Source organism: Ornithorhynchus anatinus, chromosome 5, assembly GCF_004115215.2.
Source record: "Ornithorhynchus anatinus isolate Pmale09 chromosome 5, mOrnAna1.pri.v4, whole genome shotgun sequence".
In the NCBI taxonomy this organism is placed as follows: Eukaryota; Metazoa; Chordata; class Mammalia; order Monotremata; family Ornithorhynchidae; genus Ornithorhynchus; species Ornithorhynchus anatinus.
The window spans coordinates 65,967,881-65,990,794 of record NC_041732.1 but is presented as its reverse complement, the minus strand read 5'-3'; the positions used below and the strand labels follow the sequence as shown (position 1 = coordinate 65,990,794).

Below are 22,914 nucleotides of genomic sequence, written 5' to 3'. Positions count from 1 at the left end.
TCATTTTGATGGTATTGATGGCTGTCTACTTGTTTTGCTTTGTTGTCTGTCTCCCTCCTAGATGGTGAGCCCGTTGCTGGGGAGGGATTGTCTCTGTCTGTTGCCAAATTGTACTTTCCAAGCTCTTAGTACAGTGCTCTGCACACAGTAAGCGCTCAATCAATACGACTGAATGAATGAGGGAGTGAACCCGGCTCTGCCACTTCTCTGCTGTATGACCTTGGGGAAGTCACTTCCCTGGGCCTCAGTGGCCTCATCTGTAAAATGGGGATTGAGACTGTGAGCCCCACTTGGGACAGGGACTGTGATATATATAGCGCTATAAATCTGTAGTTTGGTTTATTTATATCGATGCCTGTTTACTTGTTTCGATGGAAGCAGCATGGTGTGATGGATAGAGCCCGGGCCTGGGAGTCAGAAGGTCATGGGTTCTAATCCCGGCTCCACCACTTTACCCGCTGTGTGACCTGGGGCAAGTCACTTCACTTCTCTGAGCTTCAGTGGACTCATCTGTAAAAAGGGGATGGAGACTGTGAGCCCCAGATGGGACAGGGACTGTGTCCCACCCTATTTGCTTGTACCTACCCCAGTGCTAAGTACAGTGCTTCACCCAAAGTAAGCGCTTAACAGATACCATAATCATTATTGTTATTAGAAATGTACATCGTCTTGATTCTGTTTATTTGCTATTGTTTCAACGAGATGTTCATCCCCTTGATTCTGTTTATTGCTATTGTTCTTGTCTGTCCATCTCCCCCAATTAGACTGTAAGCCCGTCAAAGGGCAGTGACTGTCTCTATCTGTTACCAATTTGTATATTCCAAGCGCTTAGTACAGTGCTCTGCACATAGTAAGCGCTCAATAAATACTATTGAAATACTATTGAATGAATATTCCAAATGGGGAATGGGAAGGGTTTCCTCATTCCCGGACAGGGGAAAGGGAGGAGGAAGAGGAGGACGAAGTCACCTCGACTCGCTCCTTTTGCTCTTCCCAGCCACACAGCACCTTGGTATCTATGTTTATGTCTATAATTTTAGTTAATTTTATTGATGCCTGTTTACTTGTTTCGATGGAAGCAGCATGATGTAGTGGATAGAGCCCGGACCTGGTAGTCAGAAGGTCATGGGTTCCAATTCCGGCTCCGCCACTTGTCTGCTGTGTGACCTTGGGCAAGTTACTCTACTTCTCTGTGCCTCAGTTGCCTCATCTGTAAAATGGGGATCGGGACTGTGAATCCCATGTAGGACAGGGACTGTGTCCAAACCGATTTGTTTCTATCTAGCCCAGTGCTTTGTACAGTGCTTTGCACATAGAAAGTGCTTTACAAATACCATGATTATTATTATTGCTATTATCCAATGGGGAATGGGAAGCATTTCCTCATTCCTGGGCAGGGGGAAGGGAGGAGGAAGAGGACGAATCACCTCGACCCCCTCCCTTTGCTCGCTCCCGCCCCATAGCAGTTATGTATCTATGTATATATCTGGAATTCTATTTACTTATATTGATTCCTGTTTACTTGTTTCAATGGAAGCAGCATGGTGTAGTGGCTAGAGCCCGGGCCTGAGAGGCAGAATGTCATGGGTTCTAATTTCGGCTCTGCCACTTGTCTGCCGTGCTACCTTGGACAAGACCGTAAACCTGTCGTGGGCAAGGATTGGCTCTCTTTCTTACTGTATTGTACTTTCCAAGCGCTTAGTCCAGTGCTCTGCACACAGTAAGCGCTCAATAAATATAATTGAGTGACTGAATGAGGAAGATCAATCCTTCGTTGACCCATTTTCCTCCCTCGTCGGGCCATCCCGCGTGCCTCTCCGGCTTCTGCCCCCTTTCATCTCCCGGGGCTCGAACACCCACTAATTACACGCCTCTGTCCACCCTGAGAAGGGGTTGGGTGTCTTCACCGGCCTCCGTCCGAAGGAGGGGTCCGGCCCAAGGTCATGAACCACAGAGAGCCCGGGGCAAGGACTCAGGAGTCCGGCTTTCGGCTTTGGTCTGTCGCCCACAACGCTTCTCCAGCCACAGCTGGAAGCTGCAGGGCTGAGTGTGGGAGGGGCCGATCTGTCTTGATGCTAATAGGATTGGGTTTCGGGGCCTGGCCGACTCCCTCTGTTGCTTAACAGGCAATAATAATGAGAATAATTGTGGTATTTGTTAAGCACTTACTATGGGCCAAGCACGGTTCTAAGCCCTGGGGTGGATACAAGGCAATCAGGTTGGACACAGTCCCTGTCCCATGTTCATTCATTCAGTCGTATTTACTGAGCACTTACTGTGTGCAGAGCACTTTACTAAGGGCTTAGAAAGTACTTGGAAAATTCAGCAATAAAGAGAGACAGTCCCTGCCCACACTAGGCTTACGGTCTAGAAGAGAGGAGACAGACATCAAAACAAGTAAACAAAACATAAACAGAATTATAGATACCTATCAAAACAAGTAAACAGGCCTCAATATAAATAGAATTATAGATATATACATATATACATAAGTGCTGTGGAGAGGGGAGAAGAGCAAAGCTCTCAGTCTCAATCCCCATTTTACAGATGAGGCCACTGAGGCATAGAGAAGTTAAATGACTTGCCCAAGGTCACACAAATGGCAGAGCAGAGATTAGAACCCGTGACCTCTCAGGCCCAGTCTGTGCTCTTGCCATTAGGCCGTGCTGCTTCTCATGTTTGAGAGTAGGAATCACCTAATGGATGAGAAGTGTGTAAACAATATTGGATTCGGAATAAACAGGTAGGGCTTCCTGCAGGTGGATTTTTTGAACCAGGGAAAAAAGGCTTGAAACTCCCCTTTCCTATGTCTTTGGCCCAGCATTGGTATTCTGCTTAGCCCAACTTGGCTATTGTTTTCTCTCTAGTTTGCTTCCACCGGCTACTAACTGATGCCCCTTACCAGGTTGCCTTTTTTTGGTATTTGTTAAGAGTTTACTGTGTGCCAGGCACTGTACTAAGCGCTGGAGTAAATACAGGTTAATTCAGGTTGGGCACAGTCCATGCCCCACATAGGGCTCACAATCCTAATCCTCATTTTACAGATTTAACGGTGGTCCAGAGAAGTCCAAGGTCACAAAGCAGAAAAGTGGTGGAGCAGAATTAGAACCCAGGTCCTCTGCCTCCCAGGCCCTTACTCTTTCCCCTAGGGCACGCTGCCTTTCACTCGATTTTTTTCCTTCTGTATCTCTCCTTTAATCGCTATTGAAAATGATGTAAGCTGAGAAGAAATGCCAAGTTCATTGTGTGGGAACTCACATTCACTTTTCTTTTCCCATCAAGTGCTTTGAGCTTGGCATTTCAAAATGTTGGTGTTGGGTGCCCAATTTAATGGCTAAAAGAAAGTTGCATGTACAACTGACTTCGGCAGACTGCCTGTGACTGTGTTGCAATACTCATGGACGGTAAAAGTTGAAAGTGGAGTAGTCATTTATTTATTGTTCGTGACCCTTGGCCTAGTGGGATTTTTGAACCATACAATCCCAATGTGGGAAACATTTCCCCTTCTGATTTTTTTTTATAACTTTTTAACATAAAAAAATACAAACAAAAACCTTTCTAGACCTAAGCTGAAGTGATGTCATTTTAACCCTTGCTGTGTTCAGAGCCCTGTGCTAAGCACTTGGTGGAGTACAATACAATAGAGTTGATCGTATAGTTTAGTATCGTACAGTATACTAGCCACCTAAAGACTTGCCATGAGATATGTGGTTAATACTTAGTTCCTTTTTATATCTTTCTTCTTAGTTCAGTGACAGTTTAGGGAAGAACATTTGAAAAGTATTCTAAAGGAAAAAATCTTTCAAGGGGGATTGATGTCAAATTCACAGCTCCAAAGCGGAAGACAATTTGAATGGCAGAGAGGGTCTAAGCGGTCAGGCAAGGCCTTCATCTAAGGACGTTAGGAATCTAATGCCAGATCTCCTTGCTGAGCTGATCCATGGCAATACAATTGTCCTGCCAGTGCTTTGGCGTCCTTATGTGTAAAATGGCATTTTCAGAAGATAGTATTATATATATAAAAGTGAAATGGGTTAAGGATTGTCTCTGGGCCTTTGGAATTTCATATAAGGCTTTTCTCTCTAGAACCCAAGGAAAGTATTCTCTGTCATTTGGTGGAAAACTTGAGCAAGAGATGTGAAACAAATCCAGGTTCCCTTTGATGGAAAATAGGAGATTCAGCTCAGGTTCATAAGCTATGAGAAATCATTTCAGAAAGCCTCATCAATTTTTCGATGTGTTGGGTTGATTATATTTGAAAGAGTGAACATTTTTTCTGAGACTCACAATTTGGCTATTGAGGGAGTCACCTTGAATGTCTCTATTGATTCCTCTTTTGTTCTCTCCCGATAGATGTTTCTATAACCATGAGAGAAAGAAACGGAGAATGACGGCAGAGTCTTAAAAATCATCTTCTCAAGGCACAGTCATGTTGGAAGGTCTTGTAGCGTGGGTTCTCAATACCTATTTGGGCAAATATGTCAATAACCTGAACACAGATCAACTCTCGGTGGCACTTCTCAAAGGTAAGAGTGCATACGTGTGCAAAAACCCTTCCTCCCCCCGCCCCGACGTCCACCCCCAAGCATGTGTGCCCCTCCGGCACTGCAAAACATTTTACAAACGTATATTTTTCCGCAGTAAAAGCTCGGATGGTAAGTTGTTTTAGTATTCGGACAGGGTTTCGTTGACATTTTCTTTTTCAAGTAATGATATCAAAGGCAGTGTATAGTTAAAACTGAAATCATTGACATTTTCTTTATCAAGTAATGATATCAAAGACAGTTTATAGTTAAAACTGAAATCATTACTGTAAACCCACTTCACAGATAGTTTGAATGTCAAGGAAAAAATCAGTGTTTGAAAACACTGCTGCCTTTTATCATAATGCTCTATCCTTTTATATTTATAATAATAATAATTATGGTATTAAGCGCTTACTATGTGCCAGGCACTCTGCTAAGCGCTGGGGTGGATACAAGCAAATCGGGTTGGATACAGTTCTTGTCCCACGTGGGGCTCACAGTCTCAATCCCCATTTTACAGATGAGGGAACTGAGGCCCATAGAAGTGAAGTGACTTGCCAGAGGTCACACAGCAGACAAGTGGCGGAGCCAGAATTAGAACCCATGACCTGCTGACTCTTAGGCCCGTGCTGTATCCACTGTGCTATGCTGCTTCTCTAGAATTCTTTATATATTTTTTAGAATATATAAAATGTATTTGGAATAATAAAGTTCATGTCAAAATACTGTGAGCCCTTTGTTGGGTAGGGATTGTCTCTATATGTTGCCAAATTGCACTTTCCAAGTGCTTAGTACAGTGCTCTGCACACAGTAAAGTGCTCTATAAATACGATTGAATGAATCAAATATTTTAAAAATTAGTATGTCTTCTATTGAAGTAAGGTAAATTTTTTTGTTTAAGGTTTTGGATTATCAGAGCTTTTACTGTCACGTTTATTATGAAAGAAGACTGCCCCATATTAAGGGGATCTTTGAGGTGAAACATAGGTTCCCCAAACTTAAGGTTTGAAACCCATCTATGCTTGGTGACCTATGTGTAAAACACCGATATAGGGTAATCTGAAAAAAATAAATTTCAGTCATTTTTTTCAGCTGTGTTATGAAAGCAGGCAGGGTTGTCTTTCAAAAGTATTTCCAGGTGGGTACCACAGAGCTGTGGTTTAGCTTCACCTCAGAATTGATGGGATTACATATCTCTTATTAGGTTTTATCCTTGACAAATTATCTTTTTTTTCTTGAGGCACATTCAGTGGCAGATTTCCCAATAGGCCCCTAAGACCCTTATCTAAGTGGAAAAATTTGTAAGGAGGGGAGAGACATCAGTTTTTCAGGGGAAAAAATAAGAATTTATTAATTGAAGGTAGTTTTAGATGTTATTTTCGTTAGCTTTTAGAGCTCTATGAAGTATCTGAGCACACTGCAACCCAGATGATAATAATAAATATGATACTAAGTGCTTTCCATGTGCCAAAGTATTATGCTAAGTGCTAGTTTGTAGGGTACGGCGTAGTGGAATCGTTTCTGTCACCGTGGTAGCTGAAAGGAGTGCGATTCAGGAGCGGCATGGTCACGTTATCGAGAAAGCTATTTTAAAAAGCAAAAACAAACAAAAAGGGACAGCAACAAGCTCGGTGACCTTCGGGAGACACGATGATAACTCCATCCCTGAGTACATTCCATCGTGAATTGGAGCCCCTCAAATGTTTGAATACAGGCTATATGGGAGGTAGCGTCTTTCCCTGTGAGTTTATATGGCAGTAGGTAGGGGTCATCACTAAAAAACAGCCCAGTGACCTTTTCTTTTCAGGAGCTTAAGCACTTGCTATTTACCCCACCCTCAGCCTCACAGCATTTATGTATATATCATTACACTCTGCCATTTCCCCTCTCTGTAATTTTGGTACATGTCTGTCTCCCCCTCTGGACTGCAGGCTCTTATAGGGGCAGAGGGTCATGTCTACCAACTCTATTGTAGTCCTTTCCTAAGCATTTAGAACAGTTCTCTGCAAATAATAAGCACTCAATAAATGCTGCTGTTTGATTTGAATTCTAATTCTAAGCGGGCACCCGGAAAACAGACCTTTTAAAATGTAATTTGTACAGGGAAAGATGGTGCAGTCCGGTTGGTTAAGCAAATCATAAGATTGAGCATAAAAGAAAAAGGTTACCTGAAACCTTGATGTCACCTAAGGTCGCTGGAAATGGCGGGTTGTCCAGCTAGACCTCTTAGACATTCACCAGAGACAATCATCGATCTTATCACCCTGGTTGTCACAGTCTGTATTTTTCTAACTTGTCTGGACCAGTACAGGGTAATGGCGGTAAGGGTAACCTTTAAACTTCAAATCTGTTCTATTGGCCCTTTGAGGTGAAGACAGACAGCAGCACTGCCTTCAGTTCCTCCAGAAATGGCAGTAGGAAGCTGGTGCGATGGTAACTACTAGGCTCCAACTCTTCCTTTCTCATTAGTCCCAATTTCTGCTGTTCATTAGCCCTAATCCACTCCCGGGTGGCCAGTTGCTGAACAGGTCCAAAGCGTTAGCTCTGGTTTCATAACTCATCCATAGGCTTTGATCCCAGCCACAGGAGGAGCTGCTAAATGAAAAGCGAAACTGACCCAGAAGTCCTCATCCCCTTCGATTTTTAACCAGAGTTGCAAATGCGGAATGAATCTGAGTTGGTGGCAGAGGGCAGACAACAAGGTCGAGGAGACAGTACAGCAGAGACATGGGTGAACCACAAGTCAATATGGCAGTGTGGTCTAGTGGAAAGAGCATGGTTCTGAGAATCAGGAGACCCAGCTCCTACTTCTAGCTCTGCCACCTGCCTGCTGTATGACCATGGGCAGTTCATTTAACATATCTGTGCCTCGATTTCCTAATCTGTGAAATGCCCAAGGGTGACCTTGGGCAAATTACTTAACTTATCAGTGCCTTTATTTCATCATCTGTAGAACAGGGATAAAATACCTGTTCTTCCTCCCTCTGAGACTGTGAGTACTATGTGGGACGGTGATTCTGTCCTATCTAATTGCCTCATATCTACCCGGGTGTTTAGCATGGTGCCGGCTATATTATAAGCACTTAATATTATAGAAAAGAGAATCCTTTCTTCTTTCAGTTGGAAAAAATGGCTTAAGCAGAGTTGCCACTGTCCACAAAACTCATGGCAAAAGTTAAGCATGCTTTAAGTTTCTGTATAATTGTGGTGTTCATTCAGCACTTACTATGTGCCAAACACTATACTAAGCACTGGAATAGATATTAGATAATCAGTTTGGACCCAGTCCCTGTTGTAGATGGGGTTCACAGTCTAAGTAGGCGGGAGAAAAGGTATCGAATCCTCATAGCATAATTGAGAAAACTGATGCACAGAGAAGGTAAGTGCCTTGTCCCAGGTCACCCAGCAGGCAAGTGATAGAGCTGGGACTAGAACCACGTTCTCTGACTCAGGCCTGTGCTCTTTCCACTAGTCCAAGCTGCTGTTGAAATCTCCCAAGCCCTTAGAACAGTGCTCTGCACATAGTAAGGGCTCAATAAATACCATTGATTTAAAATGTAGTATTCTTTGGTGTTGTGATGAGGTTAGAGACTGGTACACTTAGTTCTGTCAGAGTGCATTTTTCATTGTCCATTTTGGCTGGAATGCTGTAACAGAATTAGGGGAAGTTGTGATGGATTAAAAATTACCATTGATAAAAATAAGTGCTTAGTACAGTGCCCTGCAAACAGTAAGTGCTCAGTAAATACCACTGATGGCGAAGTGGATAGAGCCCAAGTCTGGCAGTCAGAAAGTCATGGGTTCTAATCCCGGCTCCACCACTTGTCTGCTCTGTGACGTTGGGCAAGTCATGTAACTGCTCTGTGCCTCGTTTACCTCATCTGTAAAATGGGTATCGAGACTGTGAGCCCCATGTGGGACAGGGACTGTGTCCAACCCGATCTGCTGTATTCACCCCAGCACTTAGTACAGTGACTGGCACATAGTCAGTGCTTAACAAATACCATAATTATTATTAATAATAGCCCTTGTCTGGATACAGCAGGATCCAGTATCAAAAGAAATATTGCATTGTGTTTGATATGGAGTGGGTACTAGAGTTCAAGTCTTCCTAAAATCAGGATTTTATAAGAATCCATCCCTTTTGGACAGAGCATTGAAAAGAGTGCCAGGGAAAGTACAGTACACAGAGAAAACACAATCTCTGCCCTTAAAGAGCTTGCAATCTAGTATAGGATATGGACAAGGAGAAGAGAATGGAAAGGTGGATATGTGAATGATTAATAGTTTAGATAGAGTACATAAATCAATATGTCCAAAATGGGGTGTATATGTCAGCTAAGAATAGAGCCTCATAGTCAGAGCTCCGATGCTTAAGCGTTGGATTTCGCTGGACTCATCCAGTGGCACTCTCTTCCCATCCATTCTCTTCATCAAATGAGTGAAAAGAAAAGCATTAAATGGTAGATGAATGACAGAAACCCATATCATTTTTATGATTCTATTTGCTTAGCAAGATTAAAGCAATTAAGACAAGATTGAAAGAGCAGAGATAGAAGAATTAATGAATTATTCAAAGAAGGCTGTTTGGGTGCTTATGTTTATCTGATTCTACAAGATGAGAATGAGGTAAATAGTGATTAAGTGTGAGTAACTTCCTATGTTGAACCCATTATCTGCCGCATCTTGCTGTTGCAGGTTAAATGTGTTTGTTTTTTTAAAAGACTATTCATAGAAATAGAACATTAGAATATTAAAGAAATAATAGGCTATTAATAGGCTATTAACTGTCCTATTGGTTGACAAGGAAGTAACTAAATTATTTCATCTTTATGCCTAAAATGGATCGCTAGCTGTCACTAGGAGAGCTCTCTCAGATATAATTTGGGGACAGATGCACACTAACTTGTGGTGGCCTTGCATATTTTGCAAACAAAGTTAAAAGTAAAATTTGATGGTTTTTGAATGGACAGCTAATGTGAAACTAATTGATTAAATGACAAGAGGATTACCAAAAATCCTCCAGGATTCAAAATTATGAGTGTTTCACATTTGCCAAAGTGTCAGAGGTAAATCGTACAAGACCAGCAGTCAGTTCCTGGTTTGTGTTATTTATATCAGCAATTCAGTGGGGTTTTTTTTTCTTGTTGTTTTCTGTTTTTTTACATAACCATCCTCTGCCTTTTAGGTTCACTAAATCCCTTCCTTCAGTGGCAGTAGCAGACCCTTGCCTATAGAACATCAGGAAGACGGGAAACGGTGTGGCTCAGTGGAAAGAGCCTGGGCTTCGGAGTCAGAGGTCATGGGTTCAACTCCCAGCTCTGCCACTTGGCAGCTGTGTGACTGTGGGCGAGTCACTTCACTTCTCTGTGCCTCAGTTCCCTCATCTGTAAAATGGGGATTAAAGTCTGTGAGCCTCACGTGGGACCACCTGTTTACCCTATACCTCCCCCAGCGCTTAGAACAGTGCTCTGCACATAGTAAGCGCTTAACAAATACCAACATTAAACAAATACCAACATCAGATGTCATCTCTTTATACTTCAGGAAAGCTTTTAGTTTTGTCCCATCAGCAGCTTATTAGCAAGCTAGAAAAGTATAAAATTGACCATATTGTTGTGTGGGTGTCCAGCTGCTTTGAGGCTCACGTCCAAAGGATAATCAATCAATCAATCGTATGTATTGAGCGCTTTCTGTGTGCAGAGCACTGAACTAAGCGCTTGAAAAAAACAGTTCGGCAACAGATAGAGATAATCCCTATCCAACAGTGGGCTCACAATCTAGAAGGGGGAGACAGACAACAAAACAAAACAAGTAGACAGGCATCAATACCATCAAAATAGATAAATAGCATTATAGATAAATACACATCATTAATAAAATAGAGTAATATATTTGTACAATTATACACAAGTGCTGTGGGGAGGGGAAGTGGGTAGAGCAGAGGGAGGGAGTAGGGCGATGGGGAAGGGATAATTATCAGTGGCTCAGTTGCAGCAGTAAATGATGTCCTATAGGGATTGGCGTTGACACCAGTTCTATTCAATATCTTGATCAATAACCGGGACAAAGGAAATGAGAGCCTGCTCATCAAGTTTGCAGGTGATCCTAAATTGGGCTGCTAACACTTAGAAAGGTGGTCTTTCAGGAGCGGGGTGCAATTCTTTAGGGGCAAGTCAAGGTAGGCATGAAAAACAAGAAACACAAATACTGGGTGGAGAAAGGCTAAGGAAAATGTAGCAAAAAGGGACCTGGGTGTCCTAGTTGACCAAAAACTGATCTTTCATTGTGGGCAGGGAACCAGTCACTTAATAGTGTGCTTCTTCCGAAGGGCTTAGAACATTGCACTAAATGGATGCTCAATCAATAGTAATACTTCTACTATTACTGAATTCAAGTCAGCAATTTAGTGTCGTTATTGAAAAAGATAGCATGAAACAAAGATAATTCAACTTCAAGTATGATGTTGAAGAGTCAACAAAGTACCCTCTTACAAAACCCTTCGCTGGGCAGACCTCTTAGAAAAGAACAATTCTGGTTTCCACCGTGAAGCAGGATGCAGAGAAACTGGAGAGAGAAATGACTGAACTGACTAAGGTCTTGGAAGTTTAGGTCTTAAAGGAAAAAGATGGAGTTGTTAAAAGAGTTGGGCTTCTTTGGTCTGGAGACTCAAGAGTAAGTTGTCTGAAAACTGTCTTCATGTATTTTAAGGGGTTTTATAGGAAGGATACTGACCAGTTTTTCCTCCATGTTCCCTGAGGGTGAAAAGAGGAAATGAGAGTAAATTTTAGAGCAGGAGAGATTTTGATGACATTAATTGTCAAACAATAAAACACCAGAGCAGGCTGCCAGAGGAGGTGGTAGCATCTCCGCATTGAAGATCTAGCTCTTAGAACAGTGCTTGGCACATAGTAAGCACTTAACAAATGCCATCATTATTTATAAGAATAGTTATCTATTTGTCCTGAGTAGTTTAAGCATTTACATCTTTGGAGTCACAGGACTGGACCAGATCTCTTGAGGGTCTGCCCGATTTCCGATTTTCTGACTTCCAGTGATTTCTTCCTGCACCAGCTGTCAGTAAGGTGACTGGGTGGTATAAAGTGCTGTATTGGGCTCAGTGAAGATTTGTTAAGAACAAGAAGATGGGGCTCTTGCCCTCAAATTAATGTTCTACTCTTTCCCCCAAGGAGTCATTAGGTGTTTCACTCTTTCTCACCTCTATTAGTCATTCTGGCCTTATTCCTTTCTCTCCCACCCTGACAGCATCTCTCTCGACTCATTCACTCGCACACCTATTCATGGACCAGTCATTAAGGCAGTCAGTCAATCGTATTTATCGAGTGCTTACTATGTTGAGAGCACTGTACTAAGTGCTTGGGAGAGTACATTGTAACAAAATAGACACAGTCCCTGCCCCCATTGAACGTACAATCTAGAGGAGGGGGCTCCATCCCATAGAGATGGAATAGTAAAATGATTTTTTGGCCACAGTAGGATGAAGACCAGGAAAAGGGAGTATGTTCAGCATTTTGGTCTCCTCAATTTCTTCTGCTCCTCTTCTTATTTGCTGTTTTTGGCTCGATGAGTCTTGAGTAACTACCTTGTGCAGCAGATACAGATGAAAGAATGGAATTAGCATTTTTCATTACTGATCTTGGCGCTGGGTAGAATTCAGGAAGTGATCTCAGATTATTGAAACAGCTAACCTGTCCTTTTGTAAATTCAGCCAGCCTTGTTGCTTATGTAGTTTTTTTGTTTATTAGAGATGGGGAGACATTAGCCTACAGGAAAAAGCTGCTCATGGCAATATTCTTCCAGGAAATTAAATGATCTTTTCGGTTATTGAGTATCCATTAAGCACCCACAGAGTACTTGGTACTATACAAAATACAAAAATACCCCATGCTTTCTGTCGTCATGTATTTCTTATCAGGGAGAGTTTTTGTGGCATTATCAATATGAGTGGGTGGTGGAGTTCGTTCATTCATTCATTCATTCGGTCGTGTTTATTGAGCACTTGCTGTGTGCAGAGCACTGTACTAAGTGCTTGAGAGAGTACCTTGCAACAATAAACAGACACATTCCCTGCCTACAACCAGCTTACCATCTTGGGGCAGGTGGAGACAGACATTAATATAAATAAATTCCATATATGTACATAAGAGCTGTGGGGCTAGATTTGAAACGGTATATCAATTCTTTCTTGCTGCTTTGGGGAGCACATCTGCTCATACTGCTTCAACTTTCACTTCCAGGCAGGTGCTTCCCAAATCCTCTTCACTATTCCTAGTCTCTCTCCTCAGCAATCACAGATTTCCTCCTGCCTCAAATTCAAAGTTATGCAAACTCAACATACCAAAACTGAAGTCCTCATCTTCCCTCCTAGATCGTTTTCTCCATGTGACTTTCTCATCTCAGTTGAAAGTATCACCATCATCTCCACTTCTCTCAAGCCTGTAACCCTGGCCTTATCCTTACCTCCTTCACCTCTTTCACCCCGTCATACTCTCTGGTTCCAAATTCTGTCGATTCTTCCCCCACAGTAGATCCAGAATCCACCCCTTCCTCTCCATCTATAGACCCAACTTCACTGGTTCAGGCAAAGAGAGGTGAAGCGAGTTGTCCAAGGTCACACAGTAGGCCGGGGACCAAGCTGGGATTAGAACCCAGGTCCTCTGACTTCTAGGCCTGTGCTCTTGCCACCAGTAATAGTAGTAAGAGTAAGCTTGTTAGGGGTAGGGAACGTATCCTTTAATTCTGTCATATTGTACTCTCCCAAGAGTTTTGTACAGTGCTCTGCATGCAGTAAGCACTCAGTAAATGCGATTGAATTAATTGACTGATGAATTGATTGATTTATCTAGTGCACACTGAATGCAGTTCACTGAACTAAGTACTTGTTCAAGCAGATAATACTGCTTGCTCCTGGAGGATTGCTGTGGGAGAAGCTCCAAGAATTTTCAAGCTTCTGGGGACTCTTTACACCAGCGATTTAAAGATAACTTTTTAAAAAAACTCCTTCTTTAATACCCAAACACACACACTGTGTTAGGTAGTGAGACCATTGCATGACTTTATGGAGATTTTACCTTCTGCTTAGTCTACTGCACTCTGGTCCAGTCATCAGGTGTGCTCACCATAATCCCCCAGCTAAGCCGTCACTGGGCCTTGGGGATAGCAAATGAATGTGTCCTACATTCTTGGCTTAAGGGTACAACCTGCTCATTTTTTTCCATTGCTTTCTGTTGTTGCTTTTCACTTTTTCCCCTACTCAAGAAACTCCAATGGTTGCCCTCCACCTCCACATCAAACAAAAACTCGCCAACAGCTTTAAAGCACTCAGGTCACCTTGCTCCCTCCTATCTCACCTCTCTACTCTCCTACTATAACCCAGCCCGCACACTTTGCTCCTCTAATGCTAACCTTCTCGCTGGACTTGGATCTCGTCTGTCTCGCCACCGACCCCTTGCCCATGTCCCCCCTCTGGCGTGGAACGCCCTCCCTCCTCAAATCTGACAGATAATTACTCTCCCCGCCTTCAAAGCCTTAGTGAAGGTACATCTCCTCCTAGAGGTCTTCCCAGACTAAGCCTCACTTTTCCTCATCTCCCACTCCCTTCTGCGTTGCCCTGAGTTGCTCCCTTTGCTCTTCCCCCCCTCCCAGCCCCACAGCACCTAGGTACATATCTATAATTTATTTATATTAATGTCTGTCCCCCGTTGTTCCCCCTCCAGACTAAGCTCCTTGTGGTCAGGGAATGGGTCTGTTTATTCTTATATTGTACTTTCCCAAGCACTTACTAAGGTGCTCTGCACACAGTAAGTGCTCAGAAAATATGATTGACATGCGATCGAATGACTATCCATGCTCTAAGTGTATGCTTTCTATGAACCCTTTACTTGGTGAATTTTGGAATTAACAGATTCTTAATCCTTTTGGTTTTATAGGCGCTGTTGAGTTAGAAAATTTGCCCCTCAAGAAAGATGCCTTGAAAGAACTGGAGTTGCCATTTGAAGTGAAAGCAGGTATGGTGGAGTGGAGAGAAACACATCAAACCTCTTGCAAAGTACCTGCTGCTGGTCTGGGGCGAAGGCCTTAGGCAGGTGGTTGCCTAGTTTTTTTAGGGCCTAACAGTCCCCCTCTACTGTCTTGGTGAGAAGAGGAAATGTTGGAGTGAGGAGCCGCACTCTTAGAACAGTGCTTGGCGCATAGTAAGCGCTTAACACATACCATCATTATTATTCCCTGTGTACTTTCCACCACTTCCCCCGGCACCGTCAGCAATTTCCAACTTCTGCTTCCCAAGTAGCAGCACCCGAGAGGAGTAGAAAAGGTATTCTTTGAGCGCCCCCTAGGGTGTGGTGCCCTGTAATAATAATAATAATAATTATGGTATTTGTTAAGCGCTTACTATGTGCAGAGCACTTTTCTAAGCGCTGGGGTAATTACAGGATAATCAGATTGTCCCACGTGGGGCTCACATTTTTTAATCCCCATTTTTACAGATGAGGTAACTGAGGCACAGAGAAGCTAAGTGACTTGCCCAAGGTCACACAGCAGACAAGTGGCAGAGCTGGGATTAGAACCCATGACTATACTTGTACTGTACGCTCAGGAAAGTACAGTAGAAGAATGAGTTTGAATGTACAAGGAGCTTACATTCCCAACAGGAGGAACAGGGGTAAAAATATTTACAAGTAGGGTAACCAGAATGACCGAACAATTATCCTATATATAATAAGTGCTGAGGGAGGGCTCACTTTGGGGGTGAAGACTGTGAGCCCCACGTGGGACAACCTGTGTCCACCACCTTGGTTCTATTTATCGTGATAATGTTCTTGTTTTTGTTTCGTTCTGTTCTGCTCTGCTGTCTGTCTCCCCCATTAGACTGTGAGCCCATCGTTGGGCAGGGATGGTTTCTATCTGTTGCCAAATTGTACATTCCAAGCGCTTAGGAGAGTGCTGTGCAAATAGTAAGCGCTCAGTAAAGACTACTGAATGAATGAATGATCACCTTTTATCTTCCCCAGCACTTAGAACAGAGCTTGGCACACAGTAAGCGCTTAACAAATACCAGCATTATTATTATTACTATGTGCCAAGACACTAATGCTAGGAAAAGTTCTGGAAAAGTCCAGGAAAAGCGTGGAAGAGGCAGACCAGCCACTAGATACATAGAAACCATAAGAACGGTAACGGGAGAACCATTAGCAAGGTTACATGTTATGGCAGAAGACAGGATGTTCTGGAGAAAAAATACCCATAGAGTCGCTATGAATCGGAAACGATTCGACGGCTCATAATAATAATGTGCCAAGGACTGAACTAAGCACTGTGGTAGATATAATAAAACCATTGAAGACAGAGTCCCTGTTCAACATGGAGCTCAGTGTCCAAGGGGGAGGGAGAGCAAGTATATTATTCCATTTTTGCACATGAGGAAATTTAGGGACAGAGCAGGTAAGTGACTTGCCCAAGGCCACACAGCAGGCAAGAGGCAGAATCAGAATTAGAACCCCGATCTCCTGACTCCCAGGCCCATGTACTTTCCACTGGGCTATGCTGCTTTTCTGTTCAATAAATATATGTGTTAGAGGCAGCTGGGTGACTTGGTTTTGGGAGTTAATCAGGCAAGCCTTGTTGGAAAAGGTGGGATTTTAGAAGAACCTTAAAGGTGAGGAGGGAGAACTCTAGTCTTAGGGATGTAGAGGGGCAAGGGAGTTCCAGGCTGGAGGGAATGCGTGTACCAATTCTGTTATATTGTACCCTCTCAAATGCTTCGTACAGTACTGTGCACACAGTAAATGCTCAGTAAATATGATTAATTTATTGGAGGAATAAAGTGAGTGAGGCAGTGGAGGCACGAGAATTAAGAATGAGGTACAGCTAGTAGGATGGAGTGGGAAGAACGAAGAGAGTGGCCTGGAGAGTAACAGGTGAAGTGGGTTAATATGTAAGATTGGGAGACCTGATGAGTCTTGAAGCTGATCTTGAAGAGTTTTTCATTCGTTCAGTTGTATTTATTGAGCACTTACTGTGTGCAGAGCACTGTACTAAGCACTTGGAAAGTACAGTTCAGCAATAAAGGAGACAATCCCTGCCCACACCGGGCTTACAGTCTAGAAGGGGGAAGACAGACATCAAAACAAGTAAACAGGCATCAGTATAAATAAATAGAATTATAGATATATATGTATATACATAATAATAATGTTGTTATTTGTTAAGCGCTTACTACGTGCAGAACACTGTTTTAAGCGCTGGGGTAGATACAGGGGAATGAGGTTGTCCCACGTGAGGCTCACAGTCTTCACCCCCATTTTACAGATGAGGGAACTGAGGCCCAGAGAAGTGAAATGACTTGCCCACAGTCACACAGCTGACAAGGGGCAGAGTCGGGATTCGAACCCATGACCTCTGACTCCCAAGCCCGGACTCTTTCCACTGAGCCACGCTGCTTCTCTAAGTGCTACCTAAGTGCTGTGGAGCAGGGAGACGGGGAAGAGCAAAGGGAGCGAGTCGAGGTGATGCGGAAGGGAGGGGGAGCTGAGGAAAAGGGGGGCTTAGTCTGGGAAGGCCACTTGGAGGAGTTTTTATTTGAGATATCTGGGATCTTAATTAGTTTGGAATTATTTTTTTTTCTCCCATTTGCAAGATTGAAATTTACAAAAGCTTCTTAAATCTTCCTGCGGTATAAGGTAATCTTCCCAGTGGTTAATAGAAGATGTACCGCAGTGAGAGTTAATAGTCCAGGAAGGTGCTTTTTCTACCCAGGCAAGCGAACTTGTCTTAAATTCATTGAATTTTTAGGCGTCTCTGACATGAATATTACAAACTTGAAAATGTCAAACAAAATTACCAGCCTGCTGTCTCCCAAGGCTAATCCATAATGATTTGAAAGAAGTGCGAATTTTTTTCTCTTTGGCAAAATTTTTGCTCGTCATGGCCGGATAGATGAGGGATTTTTTTCCAAGGCTGGGTAATTAGTCTTCTTAGGAACGTCAACCCGTTCAAGGAAGGGATGATGTTTGCTGAACTTTTTTCATCTCATCATTCATCATTTCTAGTTTCTGTTCTGTTCTAGTATCGGTGTTTCTATTCTATTGTCTAGACCTCTAACAGTGTTCTTTTCCCCCTTCGGGCACATCTAGGTTTCATTGGGAAGGTAACGCTACAGATCCCCTTTTATCGTCCCCATGTGGACCCCTGGGTGATCTCCATCTCCAAACTCCACTTAATTGGCGCCCCCGAAAAACTACAGGACTTCAACGATGAAAAGGAGAAATTACTGGAAAGAGAGCGAAAAAAAGCACTACTTCAAGCACTGGAAGAAAAATGGAAAGTAAGACACAGAGTTTGTGCCTTAAGAACAGTTTGGGGGTACAGTTTCTTGGAGTCAGCTACATCATTTTCTAAGCAAATATATTATTTTCCTCCTTGTTAAATATCCTGTAAGTTATATTCATATCGTTTATCTGCAATATGAACCAAAGACAACTAGTACCATATTGACCTGTACGGTAGCCATTCTCTTGACAAATTCTGTAGTGAAGAACAGTGAGGGAAAAAAGTGAATCTGAAGCATTACAAGTTTTCAGTGGTCAACTTCGGCCCTGGTAGTTGCACAATAGTGACTTCTAGTTGACCAAGGATAAAGTTTTGCAGGGATTCTTTAACTTCATTGTTCAGATGGTCTCTTCATCTTAGCTCAGTGTAGTAATTTGTTCTATTCCCCACTGAATGGGGTAAGTAGGCAAATGGCAGCTTCTAAGATGGATGGAGACCCACATGGGACTTCAAACCAAGTCACATTCGCCCACTGAAAACAATTGAATGTTTTTAGATCATTTGTTCATTTTATATATATATATATATATAAGTGCTTACTATGTGCCAGACACTGTTCTAAGCACTGGGCTAAATAAAAGTTAATCAGGTTGGATGCAGTCCATGCCCCACATCGGGCTCACAGACTTAATCCCCATTATATAGATGAAGTAACTGAGGCACAGAGAAGTGACTTGTCCAAGGTCACACGACAGACAGGTTGCAGTCCTGGGACTAGATTGCAGGTCCTTCTGTGCTGTATCCACTAGGCCACACTGCTTTTTTTTTCCAGAATGAACGTCAGCAAAAAGGAGAATCCTACTGGTATTCAGTTACTGCCTCTGTGGTCACAAGAATTGTAGAAAATATTGAAGTAAGTGAATACATTTCTAATAGTGTATTTTTCATTTTTTAAAAATAAAAAACTGTACCTCTGACTTATTTGATTAGTAATTTGCTTCTTTTGACTGACTTACCTTGTGTAATATACAATTAAAGCTGACTTCTCCATTTTTTAAAGTGCTTCATAGATTATAAACCTGAAAATTGTTTTTTGAGCCAACTCAGTTTCATGGGTGTTCCCATAATTTGGGTGTGAATTCAGTTTTGTTTTATGCTTTTCATTTCCTGTTTGGTGCTCAAAAATTAAATGCAAGGCAATTAATAATCTGGGTAGAATTAGGGAAAGCTTTGCTCTTGGACCTCCTACCTTTGAGATGTACTTAGGTTGAATAAGGGGCTGAAATCCCTTATAACAATAATAATAATAGTGGTATTTAAGTGCTTACTGTATGCAAAGCAGTGTACTAAACACTGGATAAGATACAAGATAATGAGATTGGACACAACTCTTATCCCACATGGGGCTCGTAATAGATGAGGAAAGGAGAACAGGTATTTAAACCTCATTTTTCAGAGGAGGAAACTGAGGCACAGAGATGTTAAATAACTTGCCTATGGTTACACAGGAGGCAAGTGGTGGAGCCAGGATTAAAACCCAGATCCCTTGACTCCCAGGCCCACCATGCTCTTTTCACTGTGCCACTTTTTTTTTCAAAATGACATCCAGTTCCTAGAGAATACAGATTGGTAATTTAGTTAACTCCTAAGGGAACTGGAATTACTTTGTAATACGATTAAGCGAACGAGTGAGCCTTGCTCGAAGTAATCCATTGACTACAACGAAATGGTAGGGTAGTCCAAGGTGAATTAAAATGAGTTGTTCTGGAACCTAATCATGACTGAAGCTGATGTGGTCGGGATATAGTGTATTATGAGAGAGATGTTTTGTCACCATCCACCAGATAGCTGTGCCGACTGAAGTCACTGCTCAGAATTCTGTTTTAAGGAGTTTTATTTTGAGAAATTATTGGTTTAAAAAATTGGATACTTACCTTTTTATGGTGTTTGTTAAAGACTTACTGTGTACCAGGCACTGTACTAAGCACTGGGGTAGCACAAGTTAAGCAGGTTGGACATAGATCATATCCCACATGGGGCTTTGGAATTGAGGGAATTTTACGCTAATGCCCCATTTGGCTGCCCTCAAAGACAAGGGAGAAAGAAATAAAAGCAAATTGCTCCCATCAGCAGAACTCTGAGGCACGGCTACTGTGGCTATGGTAGGAAAGGTTTCCTTGAGGATTTTTTAATGAGGAATTATCTCTATTTCCTAAACAGAGACTGCTCAGGAGCAAAGATCTATTATGCCAAATTATACAGTCTAATTATGATCCTTCTAAATCCACTGAGTGTGCCAAATGGCTATAATTATGGTATTAATAATGTTGGTATTTGTTAAGCGCTTACTATGTGCAGAGCACTGTTCTAAGCGCTGGGGTAAACACAGGGGAATCAGGTTGTCCCACGTGGGGCTCACATCTTCATCCCCATTTTACAGATGAGGGAACTGAGGCACAGAGAAGTTAAGTGACTTGCCCACAGTCACACAGCTGACAAGTGGCAGAGCTGGGATTCGAACTCATGAGCCCTGACTCCAAAGCCCGTGCTCTTTCCACTGCGCCACGCTGCTTCTGTGCTTACGTGCTTACTGTGTGTCAGGCACTGTACTAAGCACTGAGGTGGATACAGGCAAATCGGTTTGGGCACAGCCCCTGTCCCACATGGGGCTCACAGTCTCAATCCCTATTTTACAGATGAGGTAACTGAGATATAGAGAAGTTAATTGATTTGTCCAAGGTCACACAGTAGACAAGTGGCAGAGCTGGGATTAGAACCAGTGACCTTTTGACTCCCAGTCCCGTACTCTATCCACTGCGCCATGCTGCTTCTCAAATGATGACAGGCTTTGGGGGACAGTACCCCATCTTCCCCGGATGTCATCCCTCAGCCTATCACCTCCCCAGGCCCCAGGCATGCCAACGGATCAAAGCAGGTAGGGAACTAGCATGTATTGTGTCACTTAGACATGAATTTTACGTGGTAGTTAAACTTCATTAATGTCATTGGTATTTATTGAGCTTACTAGGTATAGAGCGCTGTACTAAGTGCTTGGGAGAGTACAATACGAAAGAGTTAGCAGAACTTGGTTAATAATGGGAAAACATTAGGAGTGGAGCCCTTCTAACATGATCTACCTGTGGTTGGGAGGTCCCTGGAAATAAGTGTCTCTCTTCTTTCCCTTTTCCAGTTAAAAATTCAAGATGTTCATTTGCGGTTTGAAGATGGTGTCACTAATCCTTCCTGCCCTTTTGCATTTGGCATCTGCATCAAAAACGTGTCCATGCAAAATGCCATGAATGAACCTGTGAGTATAAAATGCATATAGAAGAGGGCAGGAAACAACAGTTCCAGATCCTTTGTACCATTTGGTATGGGCCTTATTAGTGTGAGACCCTCTTTATGTAACTATTGCATACATCCTAACTTGTTTTTTCATTGAAGTATTATTAAATCCTGCTCTCCCATCTATTCCCCATAACTTAGGTACAAAAATTAATGAGGAAAAAGCAACTAGATGTAGCCGATTTCAGTATCTATTGGGATGTCGATTGCACTTTATTGGGAGATCTGCCTCCAGTGGATTTACAGGTAAGGGTCTCCGGAAAGACAAGAAGGCTGGCAGTGAACCTAAGGCCACTGCCCCCTTTTCAGATGTAAAACAAAATCACCTCCTTCTTGTAAATGTCAGTTTTTCTCCAAGATTTGAGAGGATTAGAATCTTAGCTGTTTTTAAGAGAGTACTTTTTGCTCATATAAAAATTCAATGTTTGTGTGAAGAGAGCTAAATTGTATTCCTTTAAGTTCAAGTAAAAGTCAGTTTATGAGACTCATTCTGAAAGCTGAGACATGAGACCAAACAGCTCCACTTGGAAGAAATAGAAGTTTGAAGCATTATAGTATAAGGAATATGTCTGGAACAGAAACAGCCTTAATACAATATATGTTTTGCTATCAAGGACTTTACCAATTTCAATATGCTCCCTTTTGGAGAATATATGAGCCCTCCACTTCCGTTTGCAGCTCCTCTAAGTGTTTGCATAAAGTTCCTGGCACATTGAAGCTGTTGGCTAATCAGATTAGCAATTAGCAGATCCCTTTCCCAGATCTCTTATTCCTCCAGAGCCCCGGCTGCTTTAGCTAGTCTACTAAGGTGGTTAGTGAATCGTACAACTCCCTTCAACAGTAGTTTCAAAGGAGTTTAACTCCTTGTTCTGAGCAGCAAATAGTCTTCTGAGTATGAACCAGCCAGTGTTTACTGTGTTGAAATTGCTCACTCTTCAAAGCCTTTCCAGCCTTCCTGAGTGGCCGTAACCAGAGCACACCAGCACTTCTCATTTCCCATGAGTGCCAGATAAAGCTTTTACTCCAAGTAAACCTAGGAATTTTCTTCCTGTTGAATGCTATTTTGGGAGAATATTTTGGCCAGCCAGTAAATACACTTAAATGCTACAATACTAGTTATTTTTTTTGATAACGGAAAAAATAACTGCCCTATTTGAGCAGATTTGCATGTGACTTTCAGGATGCGATGGATAAAAGTATGGAGAGCCGTGATCACCACTATATCTTGGAGCCTATCTGCACTTCTGCCCTTTTGAGAAGAAACTGCTCTAAGGAGCCTCTGAGGTCCCGCCAGACTCCCCGATTAGAGTGTGATATCCAGCTAGAAACCATTCCGTTGAAGCTTTCTCAGGTACCTCGATCCTTCTGGATTGATTTTACTCTCCATGACTTTAAAATGTGGGTGGTTTTTTTCCTTCACTCTAGTTGGGTTTGAAATCCTAAATAGAAAGACAAAGGATGTCAAAAAACTGCAAACTGTGGTCATCTTCACTGAGAGAAAATGAATGTGTACAACGGGGTGGCCAAACTGTTGCTCTTCTCCCCGTGCTGTCTCTTGCTGTGTAGCTTGCGCACATGTTCTCTGCTGCTTATCATTGTGCTGCAGCGGCAGGGGGCTGCAGTACCTAGTGGATAGAGCATGGGCCTGGGAGTCAGAAGGACTTCTTGGTCAGGGATTGTCTCTATCTGTTACCAAATCGTACATTCCAAGTGCTCAATACATTGCTGCGCACATAGTAAGCACTCAGTAAAT

At 42.6% G+C, this 22,914-nt stretch overlaps 1 protein-coding gene across 2 annotated transcripts in view; it reads left to right on the top strand.

The window, feature by feature from the left end:
• Window positions 1–22,914, top strand: part of VPS13D (vacuolar protein sorting 13 homolog D) — a 313,068-nt gene that overhangs the window by 2,381 nt on the left and 287,773 nt on the right. For both annotated transcript variants that reach the window (XM_029065681.2, XM_029065680.2), the window contains exons 2-8: window positions 4,354–4,526; window positions 14,477–14,554; window positions 17,681–17,871; window positions 18,649–18,729; window positions 21,007–21,123; window positions 21,303–21,407; window positions 22,342–22,512. In XM_029065681.2, the coding sequence (XP_028921514.1) occupies window positions 4,430–4,526; window positions 14,477–14,554; window positions 17,681–17,871; window positions 18,649–18,729; window positions 21,007–21,123; window positions 21,303–21,407; window positions 22,342–22,512 (840 nt within the window). In that variant the 5' untranslated portion in view covers window positions 4,354–4,429. The remainder of the gene's footprint in view (window positions 1–4,353; window positions 4,527–14,476; window positions 14,555–17,680; window positions 17,872–18,648; window positions 18,730–21,006; window positions 21,124–21,302; window positions 21,408–22,341; window positions 22,513–22,914) is intronic.